The 15,189-nt window shown below is 46.0% G+C and overlaps 1 protein-coding gene across 13 annotated transcripts in view; it reads left to right on the top strand.

Annotated features, from left to right (window-relative positions):
* cadpsa (Ca2+-dependent activator protein for secretion a) overlaps positions 1-15,189 on the top strand; it is a 120,456-nt gene that overhangs the window by 16,674 nt on the left and 88,593 nt on the right. For 12 of the 13 annotated variants that reach the window (XM_023794021.2, XM_023794018.2, XM_023794017.2 and 9 more), the window contains exons 2-3: positions 8,044-8,157; positions 10,627-10,959. In XM_023794021.2, coding sequence (XP_023649789.1) covers positions 8,044-8,157; positions 10,627-10,959 — 447 coding nt within the window. Of the gene's footprint in view, positions 1-5,047; positions 5,154-8,043; positions 8,158-10,626; positions 10,960-15,189 lie in introns of those variants that run through there. The other variant, XM_072714955.1, reaches the window with a different exon arrangement.

Genomic DNA, 15,189 nt, shown 5'->3' with positions numbered 1-15,189 from the left:
GCAAAAAGGTCACAGATTTTGTATTGGAAGACATGAGTCATTCACTGGTGAATGTTTTAAATCTTTTTTAATGCACAGTTGTTCTCTTTGGCTTTAGGTGCTTTTTTTAATTAGAGAACAACAGTACATTATGTTAAAAGGGCAAATTTACAGGAAACTGACTCTTACTTGTTTATCCTCAATCCTGTAAGAATTTTCCAGTCAGTGTTTTAATTGTGGGGTGGATTTAAACATAAAGGTGTTGTGTATCTTATATCTAATGGGATTTTCTGGCTGCACCAGAAAACACTAAAACGTGACATAAAATAACAAACAAAAAGCATATCTATCAATATTACTCACCCTGTCTGTCGGTAGACAGAGCTGTATAAGCACTCTGTGTGTTTGCTGTAATCTCCAGTGTCTCATTTTGAAGTCAGGACACTAATGTTTACAGGAACAGCAGACCCTTGTAGGTTGACCCTGAAGTGTAAGATGCAAACGAAATAAGGAATACACTCAGAGAATGTCGACGCATGTCATAAAGACTCCAATGAAAAGATGCTAATGAAAGAATAACGTACAAACAGAATAAGCAATCCACAAAATGAAAGGCAGATGCACAAAAATAAAGAGGTGCAATCTAAGGGCTAGGAGTGAATGTGCGTTGGCCTTCTCAATCTGCCACTGACTCATAATTTCTCTGACCTCTAGCAAGGTTCCAGTCATCCACACATTGGGTACTTCTATAGATAAACCTGGTCAGTACTGGGTAGGATCGCCATTTGCCTCCAGAAACGTTTCGCCGGAGGAGGAATTGTGTGGTGCAAGGAGCCTTTCTGCCGACTGCTGTCGTCCGGAGCTGTTATTTTGGCCTTCCTGTTAGCTGTAACGAGTCTGCCCATTCTCCTCTGACCTCTCTCATTAACACGGAGATTTCAGCACAGAGCTGCCCCTGACTGGACATATTTTGTTCTCCACACACTGTGCTGTGCAAAAATCCCAGGAGGACAGCTGTCTGAGATACAGGCACTGGTACATCTGGCATTAATGATCACACCGTGTTTAAAAACATCTAGACCAAAGGTGTCCTGATGCTTTGCCAAACAATCACTGAGCCTCTTGTCCTGTCTGCCTGCTGTATGCATTTAGTTCCGGCCACATGATTCCCTGAATGCAGAAGCAGGCTTTTTGCGATAACAAGCATATGTACCTTATAAATTGCCCGTAAACCTTACATCTGCACTACCTGCATTACCTGCATCCACCTCCATAGTTTTGTGCCCCCAAAACCCCTAACTTGACCCAATCTTTAGCAAATGGGTGTGTTATATGGATAAGTATCAATGTTAGACGATGGTTCCAATGACGCCAAAAGATCCATCTTTCATTCCTCGCTACAACATTGTTAAATCCATCTCGACCTCTGCACACAAATGGAGTTCCCGTTCCCTCCTGCCATCTCCCTCTGCGGTACATGGTTCTGTTCCAGTCTCACTCCAGGGCATTAAACCTGATGGAAAGAGCGCCTATAAAAGACACAGCTGGATTTTAATAGGATTTTAATTGCAACAGGTGGCTCTGTTATGTAATTCTGATTGTGGGGAGTTTTCAGTCTCCTTGACGATGCCCGTTTCTGCAGTAACTCTCTCCATTGTTACCCAGACGTGTCCGTGTCAAAGGAACACAAACTCCAAATGTGTGGAAAACCTCGAGCTCAGCCAGTGAAGACCCCTTCCTTTCATTTACCTGCTACTTTCAATGACTGATATGAAGCACTTCTAGCCTCTGAGATGCTCCAAAAGAGATGATTTCTTTCCACCTCCAATCTCAGCTATGAAAAGCAACACACCTGGCAATTTGTGGGCTCTTTCATTGCCAAAATTGGAGGGAAACTCAGTTTGTTATTTATAACATGGTATATATGCATAGTCTGTTGGCAAAATTCCCTGGCCTCTCTTTAATCCAGCAGCGTCAGAGACTGAATACTTACTGTTCTCAGGACACACTACGCAAACACTACTGACCGTCAAAGTGATCGCCATCAGCGGTCACTGTCACAGTAGTGTTTGGTACAAGCTTTTGTCTCAGTCGGCTCTGTACGATAACAAAGGAGGATCAGAAGGGATTTCTGTGAAGGAGCTGCTTACTATCAACTGCATTCACTGGCACCAACAGTACAATCTAAAGCATTTTGTTGGTGCAACCTTATTCCCCCCCCCCAGTGAGCGGATATCCGACGGCGGTAACCCGGAAAATCAAGCACTCCCCAAGGCACCGGAGCACGTTTGTGTGGAATTCAGGGGTTCCGTATGATCGTGATGGAGCACTGGAGATGGAGGCAGGCTAATCCATGACAAATAAATGCACTGCGCCAGCCAAACGAAACCAGCAGAGAGAAAGACCTGGCCAGCATGGATTTAGGGCAAAGGCTTGGAGATGGTCTGGAGAGAGGGTGTTACACAGCATGCAAAGGACTGCTGATCTACAGAAAGGCGGCATAATTTCTCTCACATGTCACATCCTGCTTGTGATTGAATCGGTAAATTTGCTGACCAAACAGGGTTGCATTAGGAGTGGGATGAGGCAGGGTGAGGCTTTCAGATCCAGTAGGAAGCACATACAGCATTTCAGTGTACACTGGCTGAAATCACCCTGGGGAGTCTTAGAATCACAGGGGTCTTCTCCGCTCCCACAGGCGGGACCCGTGTGCACCTCAATGGATGAACGCTAACAAGAGCTGGGAAGATGGTGGAGAGAGGGGGGGTTGTGATTTGGAGCCTTGCTTTCCACATGGCGGGTTATGGATGGACAGCAGGGAATTAATTAACAAAGGGATTTAATTAAACACAAACCATCACGAATTCGGAGCGAGGCCTTCCTCCGGTCTTACACCAGCTTTCTAATAACGCACGGCACGACTTACCCTAGCAGATGGTGAAGGTAATGAGGACCATCTCATGGATTATGTTCGCTGTAAACTTCAGGCTTATGAGCATCCTCCATGGGCAAGCCCCGCCCTCTCCACAGATTGACTCCTCCCTCTTACCCCTGGTTGCCATGCCAACCCTGTGCTTAACATTTCATTACTTAATGGCTGGTGTCTGAAGCCAAGACCGGCATTAAGACCACATCTCTCTGATTGCTCAGCCCAAACTCTAATCAAAGCTGAAATTTAGTGTGCCAAGCTTGACTGGTGCTCACTGGTGTTCAGTGTTATAAACTTCTGTCATACGTAACGGGTTTTACATTTTGATGCGCTTAATGTTTGGAATTTGGTAGTAGAAGTGAAAGATGTTTCACACAAACTGAGCACATCAGCCTGTTTTTTGAAAAGAAGAATAATAAAAAATGTATAATAGAAATTTTGAAATTTCTGTGTTTAATCAGGGCAATTCTAAGAAGGATTTTTTTTAAATACTGTATGGTGGCACAGGGGGGAACAAGCACCAGTCGGGGGGGAGTTAGGGTTAGGGGTTAGGGTTAGGTTGTTGTAAGTGGGTTAGGCTTAAGGTCAGTTGTTGTAACTGACCTTTTACAGAGTTCCTCCGATGTGCATGTTTTGATTTATGTGGCTTGCGTCACATTTCTCCTTGAGAAACATGTTACTCTGATTCTGCCTCGCAAATAAAGCAGCGATTGACGGCACTCTGATCCAATAGCATTCACCATTGTCAGGTGACGACTGGCAGCGAATCAAGCAGCGATTGAACGCACTCTGATCCAATGGCATTCGCCATTGTCAGGTGACGACTGGCAGCGAATCAGGCAGCGATTGAAGGCACTCTGATCCAATGGCATTCGCCATTGTCAGGTGACGACTGGCAGCGAATCAGGCAGCGATTGACAGCACTCTGATCCAATGGCATTCGCCATTGTCAGGTGACGACTGGCAGCGAATCAGGAAGCGATTGACGGCACTCTGATCCAATGGCATTCGCCATTGTCAGGTGACAACTGGCAGCGAATCAAGCAGCGATTGAAGGCACTCTGATCCAATGGCATTCGCCATTGTCAGGTGACGACTGGCAGCGAATCAGGCAGCGATTGACAGCACTCTGATCCAATGGCATTCGCCATTGTCAGGTGACGACTGGCAGTGAATCAGGAAGCGATTGACGGCACTCTGATCCAATGGCATTCGCCATTGTCAGGTGACGACTGGCAGCGAATCAAGCAGCGATTGAAGGCACTCTGATCCAATGTGGTTGGCATTGTCAGATTTACAGGCAGCGATTGGCAGCAAATCAGGCAGCGACTGACAGTGCTCTGATTCAATGTCAATTCAGAGACCCTGACTAACCGATCAGCGTGGGCTGGGACTGGCTGGAAGTGGAGTAACTGGACAAACACTGCCACACCAGGGGAACTTTCAGGAGAACAAATAATCTGCAAAATTTACTTAAAAGGCGTCTGATTTTAGTGATTTAGTTTTTCCCCAATTTATTTGATTTTTCTTGTGATTCAAGTTCAGCTTTAATGAATCTGCATTTTCTCTTTTGCTTATTGTATCTATTGCCCCATTGCAGTTTAATTTACACATTTTACATTTAAATGACGGAGTATCTTCATCCCATATTTAACTTAAGAGTGTTTCACATGCTAAGGAAAGTTAGCAGGCTGTCCAAACTGGAGTGCCTCTCTCTGCAGCTGCTCCATGTCACACTGAGGTCCCGCTATAACACACCCAGGACATTCCCATAGTTCTGCTCTTTGTGACCCTTTAAGTCTTACTGCTGGTCTTATTCACTGCTCTGTTTCAGTATCAGCCTGATATACACTTTTCACTGCGTCGTTGTTTAGATTTGCCTGCCTGAGTGGGATGATGCTGTTATCTTTGGCTTGAAGTCCACTGCGGGGAAGCAGGCCTGGCAAGCTGACCATCCTCCTTTAGGGCACCAATCTGGCATGCGAGGTGGAGAACGGGTGGAGGTGGACCAGCTTGCGTATTGCCGGAGTGCTTTTGGTATCTGAGCTCCCTGACTGGGCTTTGTTCGTACCCCTGGGAATCTTAAGCCTCCCGCAGGAAAAAAAATATGGGGGGGGCGAAGTTTCATGATTTATCGCATGGTTTTATATGCTGATTCTATAAATTACTCTAATGTTTCTGGTTAACAGAAACCTCGCATGCAAATCCAGGATAAATGGATCACATACGTCGATGTCACTAAAATGTAAGTAAGGCGTTTTCTGACACTCTGATTTGTTTAGAATAATTCTGAGTGTGCGACAAAACTGTGGCTATCACAATATTATTATGGTGGTAAAAATAAACATATTTCTATATTTTATTTACATTTACTAAAAGTAAAGGGTATTTTCCATTCCCACAACTGCCTCCGACTCTATGGCTAAGCCTCACTCTACAACTAAGCCTCATTCTGCAGCAAAGCCTCACTCTATAGCGAAGCCTCACTCTATAGCGAAGCCTCACTCTGCAGTTAAGCCTTACTCTATGGTTAAATCTTGCTCTGTGACTATGAACTTTGATCTATGAGTAAGCCTCACTGTATGGCTAAGCTTTCCTCTGCAGCTGATAATAATAATAATAAATACATTTTATTTAAAGGCGCCTTTCAAGGCCTCTCAAGGACTCCTTACAAAAAAAAACAATCCACAATTACAGTAATCAATATGGGACATGACCAGGGGCGGATTAAGGTGTACAGAGGCCCCTAGGCTACAGTAGTCTGTGGGCCCCCCAACCCCGCCCCCCTCCGCGCTAATGGGGGCCCGCTTGCAGGCTGGCACACGTGGGGCCCCTAGGCTTAAGCCATATCTAGCCTGTGTGTTAATCCGCCCCTGAACATGACCAATACATGTACCAGAATGGTGGTACTTGAAGGTGTAAATGATTAATATTATGGAGGTGAAGATACGCAGATGAGTAATATTATGAATATGTGATCTGAAAGGCAAGGATGACACCCAAACTTGAGGTGACACCCAAACTAGGATTGAGATACTATAGAGCCTTCAATTTTCAGGGAAAAATTATCAAATTTGGCAGGAGTAGATTTGGATGCTATGAGGAGAACCTCAGTTTTATTCTTATTAAGTTGAAGGAAACTGGTGGCAAACCAAGTTTGAATCTCAGATAGACACTCTGAGAGGGAAGTGGGGGGATAACAGAGTTAGGCATAGCAGATAAGTAGAGCTGGATGTCAACTGTATAACAGTGACATGGCATGGAAAATTTTCTAAAAATTACCAAGAGGTTAAAGGTAAATGATCAATAAAAGAGGCCCCAAAACAGAGCCCTGCAGAACACCCCTAGCAACTAGAACAATCTAAGATCTAATGGTTTTTAACTGAACAAACAGAGTACGACCTGAGAGGTAAACCAAAAAAGGACACCATCAATGATTGCAATAGACGTCTCGCTGTACGGCTAAGCCTCACTGTATGGCTAAGCCTCACTGTACGGCTAAACCTCGCTGTATGGCTGAGCCTTGCTCTATGATTAATCCTTGCGGTATGGCTGAGCCTCACCCTGTAGCTAAGCTTCTCTCTGCAACTAAACCTTGCTGTATGGCTAAGTCTCACTCTACAGCTAAGCCTCGCTATATGGCTAAGCCTCACTGTATGGCTAAGCCTCACTGTATGGCTATGCCTCCCTTATGGCTAAGCCTCGTTGTATGGCTAAGCCTCACTGTATGGTTAAGCCTCGCTGTATGGCTAAGCCTCACCGTATGGCTAAGCCTCGCTGTATGGCTAAGCCTCGCCGTATGGCTAAGCCTCACTGTATGGTTAAGCCTCACCGTATAGCTAAGCCTCACTGTATGGCTAAGCCTCGCCGTATGGCTAAGCCTCGCCATATAGCTAAGCCTCTCTGTATGGCTAAGCCTCGCCGTATAGCTAAGCCTCTCTGTATGGCTAAGCCTCGCCGTATAGCTAAGCCTCGCCGTATGGCTAAGCCTCGCCGTATAGCTAAGCCTCTCTGTATGGCTAAGCCTCACCGTATAGCTAAGTCTCTCTGTATGGCTAAGCCTCGCCGTATGGCTAAGCCTCGCCGTATGGCTAAGCCTCGCCGTATAGCTAAGCCTCTCTGTATGGCTAAGCCTCGCCGTATAGCTAAGCTTCTCTGTATGGCTAAGCCTCGCCGTATGGCTAAGCCTCGCCGTATAGCTAAGCCTCGCCGTATGGCTAAGCCTCGCCGTATAGCTAAGCCTCTCTGTATGGCTAAGCCTCGCCGTATGGCTAAGCCTCGCCGTATGGCTAAGCCTCGCCGTATAGCTAAGCCTCTCTGTATGGCTAAGCCTCGCCGTATGGCTAAGCCTCGCCGTATGGCTAAGCCTCGCCGTATGGCTAAGCCTTGCTCTGCAGCTAAGCCTCGTGCTATGACTAAACTGTCTTCACAGTGCTATGACAACAGACAAACTCCCTTTAAATCTTTATCCAGAAAAACAATCAAGGCCTAAAAAGCCACATAAAGTTAACGAAAATAATTAAAAGGGCACATGGTGGCAGGATGGAATGAGTAATTACTGATTTTAATGCTAGATATTGTAGAGCAGCCTTTATGGGCTCAGCTGCTTAATAATTTGCACAGTGTGGATGTCAAAATTAAATATTGGGTTTGGGGAAAAGGCACTATTGAAATAAATGTGAAAATGAGCATGAGCCTCCTCCCTGCCACGGCACTTAGCTGGTTCTGTGGCACTGGCACGCAGCCTCATTCACATCATTATTCATCACTTCCTTGCTTGCGTCTCACTTCCTGCCACTTTCCTGACATATAGATCCCTCATAACATAAAACGCTGGCACCAATCTTTCCCCCATGCTGTCTTACAAGAAAAACATCCCTAAACCTGGATTAGTGATGATTCCGGACTTTAGATCTTTTTAGATCTCCTTCAAGCTACACCCAGAATTGATTGTGGGAACTTGAGGATTATCTCCTGCATCTCCTCAGTGTACCTACCGGCTGCAACTGGGGAACGTCATCGCTTTGAATTTGAGTAACAAGGCCACAGGACCCGCTACACAGATACAACTGACTGGCTGGGATTAGCATGCTCCGCAGCGGAGAGGTGTTACCTGTGTATCTTCTCCTTTCCAGATTAGCAAGCAACAGCTACAGACTGTCAAGGAGCACTTCCAGGCCTTCCTCAACGGAGAGACGCAGATCGTAGCAGACGAGGCCTTCATCAATGCCGTCCAGAGCTACTATGAGGTAACCTCTATCTCTGAAAGACCAGGCAACGGCTCGCCCATTGAAGGCATGGCGACCCCCAGCCATGCCAAAGAGCCCGGCTGTTCTGTAAGCAGTTACTGAGCTGTGCAGTTGAATAGGATCCATGACCCCTACATGATAAAGTAAAGTCTGTCATTGTCTGTGAATGTTTATATTAATGAGGGGCATTTGCAGTTACTGAATTAAATGATGAATCATCGCCTTTTGAATTACTTTGCTTGTGAATGTGTTTTAACAAACAAAAGAGTAGAGTCTCATAAGGTGGCATTTAAAACATTCTTTGTACACAGGAATGAATGGAGGTCCATTTAGTAAGAATGCCATAGAGTCTGTGCTTAAGTTTTAGCTTACAGCCTTAATGAATTTCTGCCCTCACAGCTTAATAAATAAAAAATGGGCCAGAAATACAAAGAAAGAGTTCATTAAATAAAAAGAAGACCCCCAGAAGACCATGCTGAACTACAAAAAAATACTCCCAGAAGACCATGTTGAACTACAAAAAAAGACTCACAAAAGACCATGCTGAACTACAAACTCTGTTCAGTTTGCAGATTATGATATTTTTTTTTTTCAGTTGATTGATGTAATTTTTTTTAAATGAGATCACATACAAAATGAGCCCTGAGCTGTTTGCTCGGTGTCTCCATCACAGAGGCATCGCCGGCTGTAGGTGGCTGTTGCTAGCGGTTACTTTTGTTGCATCATCAATGAATGGCAAGTGTCCAACAGCTGCTAACAGCCATGAGCGTATGCTTGCAATAGCATTCATATAAGACGTCATTAAGAGGTTCTGTTAGGTTCTAAGCCGTTTTCATATTGCGCCTTTGCTTATTGGAGCGTGAAGGTGATGTTCTAGTGGCGTGTGGCCAGTTCTGGGGTCTCCAGAGTATAGGTAACAAATCCGACAGAGACATTGATAGCTTCCCTGAACATCGCGCCAAGTCGGTATCTTAGCCAAACCTTGGATCGTGCCAGTTGAGAAGGTCCTGTTGGCTGCAGTGGTCTTTAATGAAAATTAAGAGAAGTGGAACAGAGAGGGGCCAGGATACACAGTCTATCAACATGCCATTTTAAAGACCTAAATTAGCCATTTCAATTATGCATTATTGAAACCAGCCTAAGGTGGCTTTTCAATTTCATTAAGCTCAAAGCTCTTTGGTTCTTTCTGCTGGATGTGGGCCAGTTTGTCACTCATTCTTATTCTCCTTAGAGAAGCTAACTGGGGAGAAACACAGGTGTGAGGTCTGAGGTCTCAGATCCTTATCACCGGCTGTACTTCAGTGAGGCTCATTCAACAGCAAAATTCACAGAATTTTCTCAGTTTCTGTTGAGGCAGAAGCTGGACAGCTTAGAGGCTCGTCTGCCTCTCCCTGGCAGATATGAAAAGTAAACACTCTCTGAACTGGGAGACACTGAAAACCAGTAAGCTTTTTGTGTACAAGCTGCCAAGGTGGCAATGTAGCAGAAACACGGGCTTGTTGTCCTACGAAAGAGAAATGGTAAGAAGTTTCCAGAAAATGTGTATAGGATCTGAGGACCGTTTGGCGGAACAGGAGCAAAAGCATAAAACGACATTAGTCCAAATGCATAAACTAGCACAGCATGAAAAAACGAGGCAGCCTGTATCCAGCCATGTTTGTGGAATTCCTCCTATGGGAATTTTTCAGCTCGAGAAATTGATGGATTGAAAGAAGACATGTAAGAATGTAGAGCATTGAGTATTCAGTACTGCTGCAGGCTAAATGAAGGGCTTCTAGGATCTCTCGTTCCCCACTGTGCTCCCTGGCTGTCTGTTGATACCAGCAAAGGACACTTTTGCGAATCTTGTAGCTGACAGGGGAATAGCGCTTTCAGAGTGTGTCTGTGCTGCAAAGCTGGCACGCTGGACGCGGCGTCGGCCTTGTTATTACGAGAAATGAATGTGAAGATGAAAGAAGCACAGGGAGCCTTTGTTGTCCATAGTGAGGCTTTGTTATACTTTAATGGCGGCCTACCTCAATCAGCTGCGGGGAAATTATGCATCTATTTTTACCTTTCACAGATCAGGTACGCTTGTAGACAATGTTAGCCTTGGAAAAGAGCATTTGTATTCAGGGTTGTTCATCACGAAGAGATACACTATGCCATATGTCTTGTGTACCTTGATTGAATTGGACTCACTTCTGTCCAGGTTAGCCAGACCCTGAATTCTGGGGGAGACTGTATGATTTCACTCATTCTGCCACATCCCTGTTCTTAAGAGCTTAGATTTGAAGCAGGTTGAATTTAAGGAGAGATTATAAGAGCATTTCATGACTGTGCTGCCTCTTTAAAGCAGGATCAAGGACACAGTCAGTCTGAACTCAACCATGTAGAGTAACACTTTTTTGTATTTTCTGTGGCTTCACTGAAGAGGAACACAAGCATGAAATAAAGAGTGACTAATTTTTGCGATGCCTCTGACCACAGGTGTTCCTGAAGAGCGACCGCGTGTCCCGGATGGTGCAAAGCGGGGGCTTCTCAGCCAACGACTCCCGCGATGTCTTCAAGAAGCACATTGAGAAGCGTGTGCGTAGCCTTCCGGAGATTGACGGCCTCAGTAAGGAAACAGTGCTCAGTTCCTGGATTGCCAAGTTCGACACCATCTACAGGGGAGAGGAGGACCCACGCAAGCAGCAGCAGCGCATGACGGCCAGCGCTGCCTCTGAGCTCATCCTCAGCAAGGACCAGCTCTACGAGATGTTCCAGCAGATCCTAGGCATCAAGAAGTTTGAGCACCAGCTGCTCTATAATGCCTGCCAGGTACAGTATCACAATTTCCGCAGCACTCCTAGCACATAGGGGGCCTGTTTCCATCCATGGTGCAGAGGGACCTGAATCTACCTCTGGTCTTTAGGGGACTCTCCATCGATGGTGCAGAGGGACCTGAGTCCATAAGTGGTCTGTAGGGGCTGTGTCCTACCATGGTGCAGAGGGACCTCAGTCCATCTATAGTCTATGGGGGACTGTGTCCATCCATGGTGCAGAGAGACCTGAGTCCATCTGTAGTCTATAGGGGACTCTTTCCATCCATGGGGCGGAGGGACCAGAGTCCATCTGTAGTCTATAGGGGACTCTTTCCATCCATGGTGCAGAGGGACCAGAGTCCATCTGTAGTCTATAGGGGACTCTTTCCATCCATGGTGCAGAGGGACCAGAGTCCATCTGTAGTCTATAGGGGACTCTTTCCATCCATGGTGCAGAGGGACCAGAGTCCATCTGTAGTCTATAGGGGACTCTTTCCATCCATGGTGCAGAGAGACCTGAGTCTATCTGTAGTCTATAGGGGACTCTTTCCATCCATGGTGCAGAGGGACCAGAGTCCATCTGTAGTCTATAGGGGACTCTTTCCATCCATGGTGCAGAGGGACCAGAGTCCATCTGTAGTCTATAGGGGACTCTTTCCATCCATGGTGCAGAGGGACCAGAGTCCATCTGTAGTCTATAGGGGACTCTTTCCATCCATGGTGCAGAGAGACCTGAGTCTATCTGTAGTCTATAGGGGACTCTTTCCATCCATGGTGCAGAGAGACCAGAGTCCATCTGTAGTCTATAGGGGACTCTTTCCATCCATGGTGCAGAGAGACCAGAGTCCATCTGTAGTCTATAGGGGACTCTCTCCATCCATGGTGCAGAGGGACCAGAGTCCATCTGTAGTCTATAGGGGACTCTTTCCATCCATGGTGCAGAGAGACCAGAGTCCATCTGTAGTCTATAGGAGACTTTTTCCATCCATGGTGCAGAGGGATCTGAGTCCATCTCTGGTCTGTAGCAGATTTTGTGTGTCTGATCCATGGGTAAACGGAGGAGGGTCTCCTCCGTTTACCCTGGTCCAGAATGAGAAGTAGCCAAAATATACATTTGTAAACGTGATGCTTGCTATTTTATGTCAGCATGATTCTCAGAATCACAGTGCAGTGATTACATTCTGGAGAATGACAGTGCTGTGATTACATTCTCAAAGATTCTCTGGAGAATGACAGTGCTGTGATTACATTCTGGAGAATGACAGTGCTGTGATTACATTCTCAAAGATTCCCTGGAGAATGACAGTGCTGTGATTACATTCTCAAAGATTCCCTGGAGAATGACAGTGCTGTGATTACATTCTAGAGAATGACAGTGCTGTGATTACATTCTAGAGAATGACAGTGCTGTGATTACATTCTCAAAGATTCCCTGGAGAATGACAATGCTGTGATTACATTCTCAAAGATTCCCTGGAGAATGACAATGCTGTGATTACATTCTCAAAGATTCCCTAGAGAATGACAGTGCTGTGACTACATTCTCAAAGATTCCCTGGAGAATGACAATGCTGTGATTACATTCTCAAAGATTCCCTGGAGAATGACAGTGCTGTGATTACATTCTCAAAGATTCCCTGGAGAATGATAGTGCTGTGATTACATTCTCAAAGATTCCCTGGAGAATGACAATGCTGTGATTACATTCTCAAAGATTCCCTGGAGAATGACAGTGCTGTGATTACATTCTCAAAGATTCCCTGGAGAATGATAGTGCTGTGATTACATTCTAGAGAATGACAGTGCTGTGATTACATTCTCAAAGATTCCCTGGAGAATGACAGTGCTGTGATTACATTCTCAAAGATTCCCTGGAGAATGACAGTGCTGTGATTACATTCTCAAAGATTCTCTGGAGAATGACAGTGCTGTGATTACATTCTCAAAGATTCCCTGGAGAATGACAGTGCTGTGATTACATTCTCAAAGATTCCCTGGAGAATGACAGTGCTGTGATTACATTCTCAAAGATTCCCTGGAGAATGACAGTGCTGTGATTACATTCTCAAAGATTCTCTGGAGAATGACAGTGCTGTGATTACATTCTCAAAGATTCTCTGGAGAATGACAGTGCTGTGATTACATTCTCAAAGATTCTCTGGAGAATGACAGTGCTGTGATTACATTCTCAAAGATTCCCTGGAGAATGACAGTGCTGTGATTACATTCTCAAAGATTCCCTGGAGAATGACAGTGCTGTGATTACATTCTCAAAGATTCTCTGGAGAATGACAGTGCTGTGATTACATTCTCAAAGATTCTCTGGAGAATGACAGTGCTGTGATTACATTCTCAAAGCAACAGTATCTGTTGTTATCTTGTCAGGATTCATTCTAAGTTTCCCAATTCTGAGTTGAGCTGTGACATGAGTGTGACATGAGTGTGACATGGCTGGTGGAAGTGATTACAGGAGCCATGTTCTCCCCTCTTTGTGTGTGGATGACACCTGTCTCTGACTTCCTGGAACACTCCGGAAGGTCGTGACCTATATGGCAGCCTCCTAAACTCAGGTTAATGAATATAGTTTGCAACGTTTTCTGACATGCTATGTCTCACAGGCTGATAGGATTATGCTTTGCCCTGCTAACAAACTGGGGAAAGGGGTGGGCGGTCGGCGGGGGGGGTGGGGATCACCATATTCTTTGGGGTCTTGTGTCTCATTAAAATGGTACAGAATGAGTCGCAGCTCAGAGACTTTATGCTCTTTCATCATCTAATAGGTCAACAAACTCGGTTCGCCTCCCATGTAAAGATGTAATGCCCCCTGCCATGAGTAATGAGTAAATTGTTTGATTGGCTTAGTGTTGGTGAAGTTATTAAAGCATTTTTCTTAGCCATTCTAAGCACAATTCGACTCGTGCGTATAAAAAACCTACTAGAAATCGAGGGGTGAGCGCCTTACAGCCCGATGCATGCTGATGTCGAAACCAGTCAGCTATTTGCGCCGTGCTGGGTCAGAGAGAGGTGCTTCTGACATGCTGGGCCTGAGAGAGGTGCTTCTGACATGCTGGGCCAGAGAGAGGTGTCTCTGACATGCTGGGCCTGAGAGAGGTGTGTCTGACATGCTGGGCCTGAGAGAGGTGTGTCTGACATGCTGGGCCTGAGAGAGGTGTGTCTGACATGCTGGGCCTGAGAGAGGTGTCTCTGACATGCTGGGCCTGAGAGAGGTGTCTCTGACATGCTGGGCCTGAGAGAGGTGTCTCTGACATGCTGGGCCTGAGAGAGGTGCTTCTGACATGCTGGGCCTGAGAGAGGTGTCTCTGACATGCTGGGCCTGAGAGAGGTGCTTCTGACATGCTGGGCCTGAGAGAGGTGTGTCTGACATGCTGGGCCTGAGAGAGGTGCTTCTGACATGCTGGGCCTGAGAGAGGTGTCTCTGACATGCTGGGCCTGAGAGAGGTGTCTCTGACATGCTGGGCCTGAGAGAGGTATCTCTGACATGCTGGGCCTGAGAGAGGTGTCTCTGACATGCTGGGCCTGAGAGAGGTGTGTATGACATGCTGGGCCTGAGAGAGGAGTGTCTGACATGCTGGGCCTGAGAGAGGTGTGTATGACATGCTGGGCCTGAGAGAGGTGTGTCTGACATGCTGGGCCTGAGAGAGGTGTGTCTGACATGCTGGGCCTGAGAGAGGAGTGTCTGACATGCTGGGCCTGAGAGAGGTGTGTATGACATGCTGGGCCTGAGAGAGGTGTCTCTGACATGCTGGGCCTGAGAGAGGTGTGTCTGACATGCTGGGCCTGAGAGAGGTGTGTATGACATGCTGGGCCTGAGAGAGGTGTCTCTGACATGCTGGGCCTGAGAGAGGTGTGTATGACATGCTGGGCCTGAGAGAGGAGTGTCTGACATGCTGGGCCTGAGAGAGGTGTGTATGACATGCTGGGCCTGAGAGAGGTGTCTCTGACATGCTGGGCCTGAGAGAGGTGCTTCTGACATGCTGGGCCTGAGAGAGGTGTGTCTGACATGCTGGGTGTGGCGGAGCGGGCGTGGCGTGACGTGGCGGTCCTGTCCTGCCTTTGTTATTATAGACTTGATTCTTCAATTTAGTTTTTATTTTTATTTTTTTTTCCTTTTTCATTTGATGATTTAATTGGTTTTCAGTGTGGTTTTATTAGTTTCTATTAGTTTTTACTTTACAGATATTTCTTTTTAGTTTCTATATATTTTAGTTTCACTTTAAGGTTCAGT

Source organism: Paramormyrops kingsleyae, chromosome 8 (genome assembly GCF_048594095.1).
Source record: "Paramormyrops kingsleyae isolate MSU_618 chromosome 8, PKINGS_0.4, whole genome shotgun sequence".
Taxonomy (NCBI): Eukaryota; Metazoa; Chordata; class Actinopteri; order Osteoglossiformes; family Mormyridae; genus Paramormyrops; species Paramormyrops kingsleyae.
Note: the sequence above shows the minus strand (reverse complement) of the source record. Positions and strands in the feature narration are given on the sequence as shown.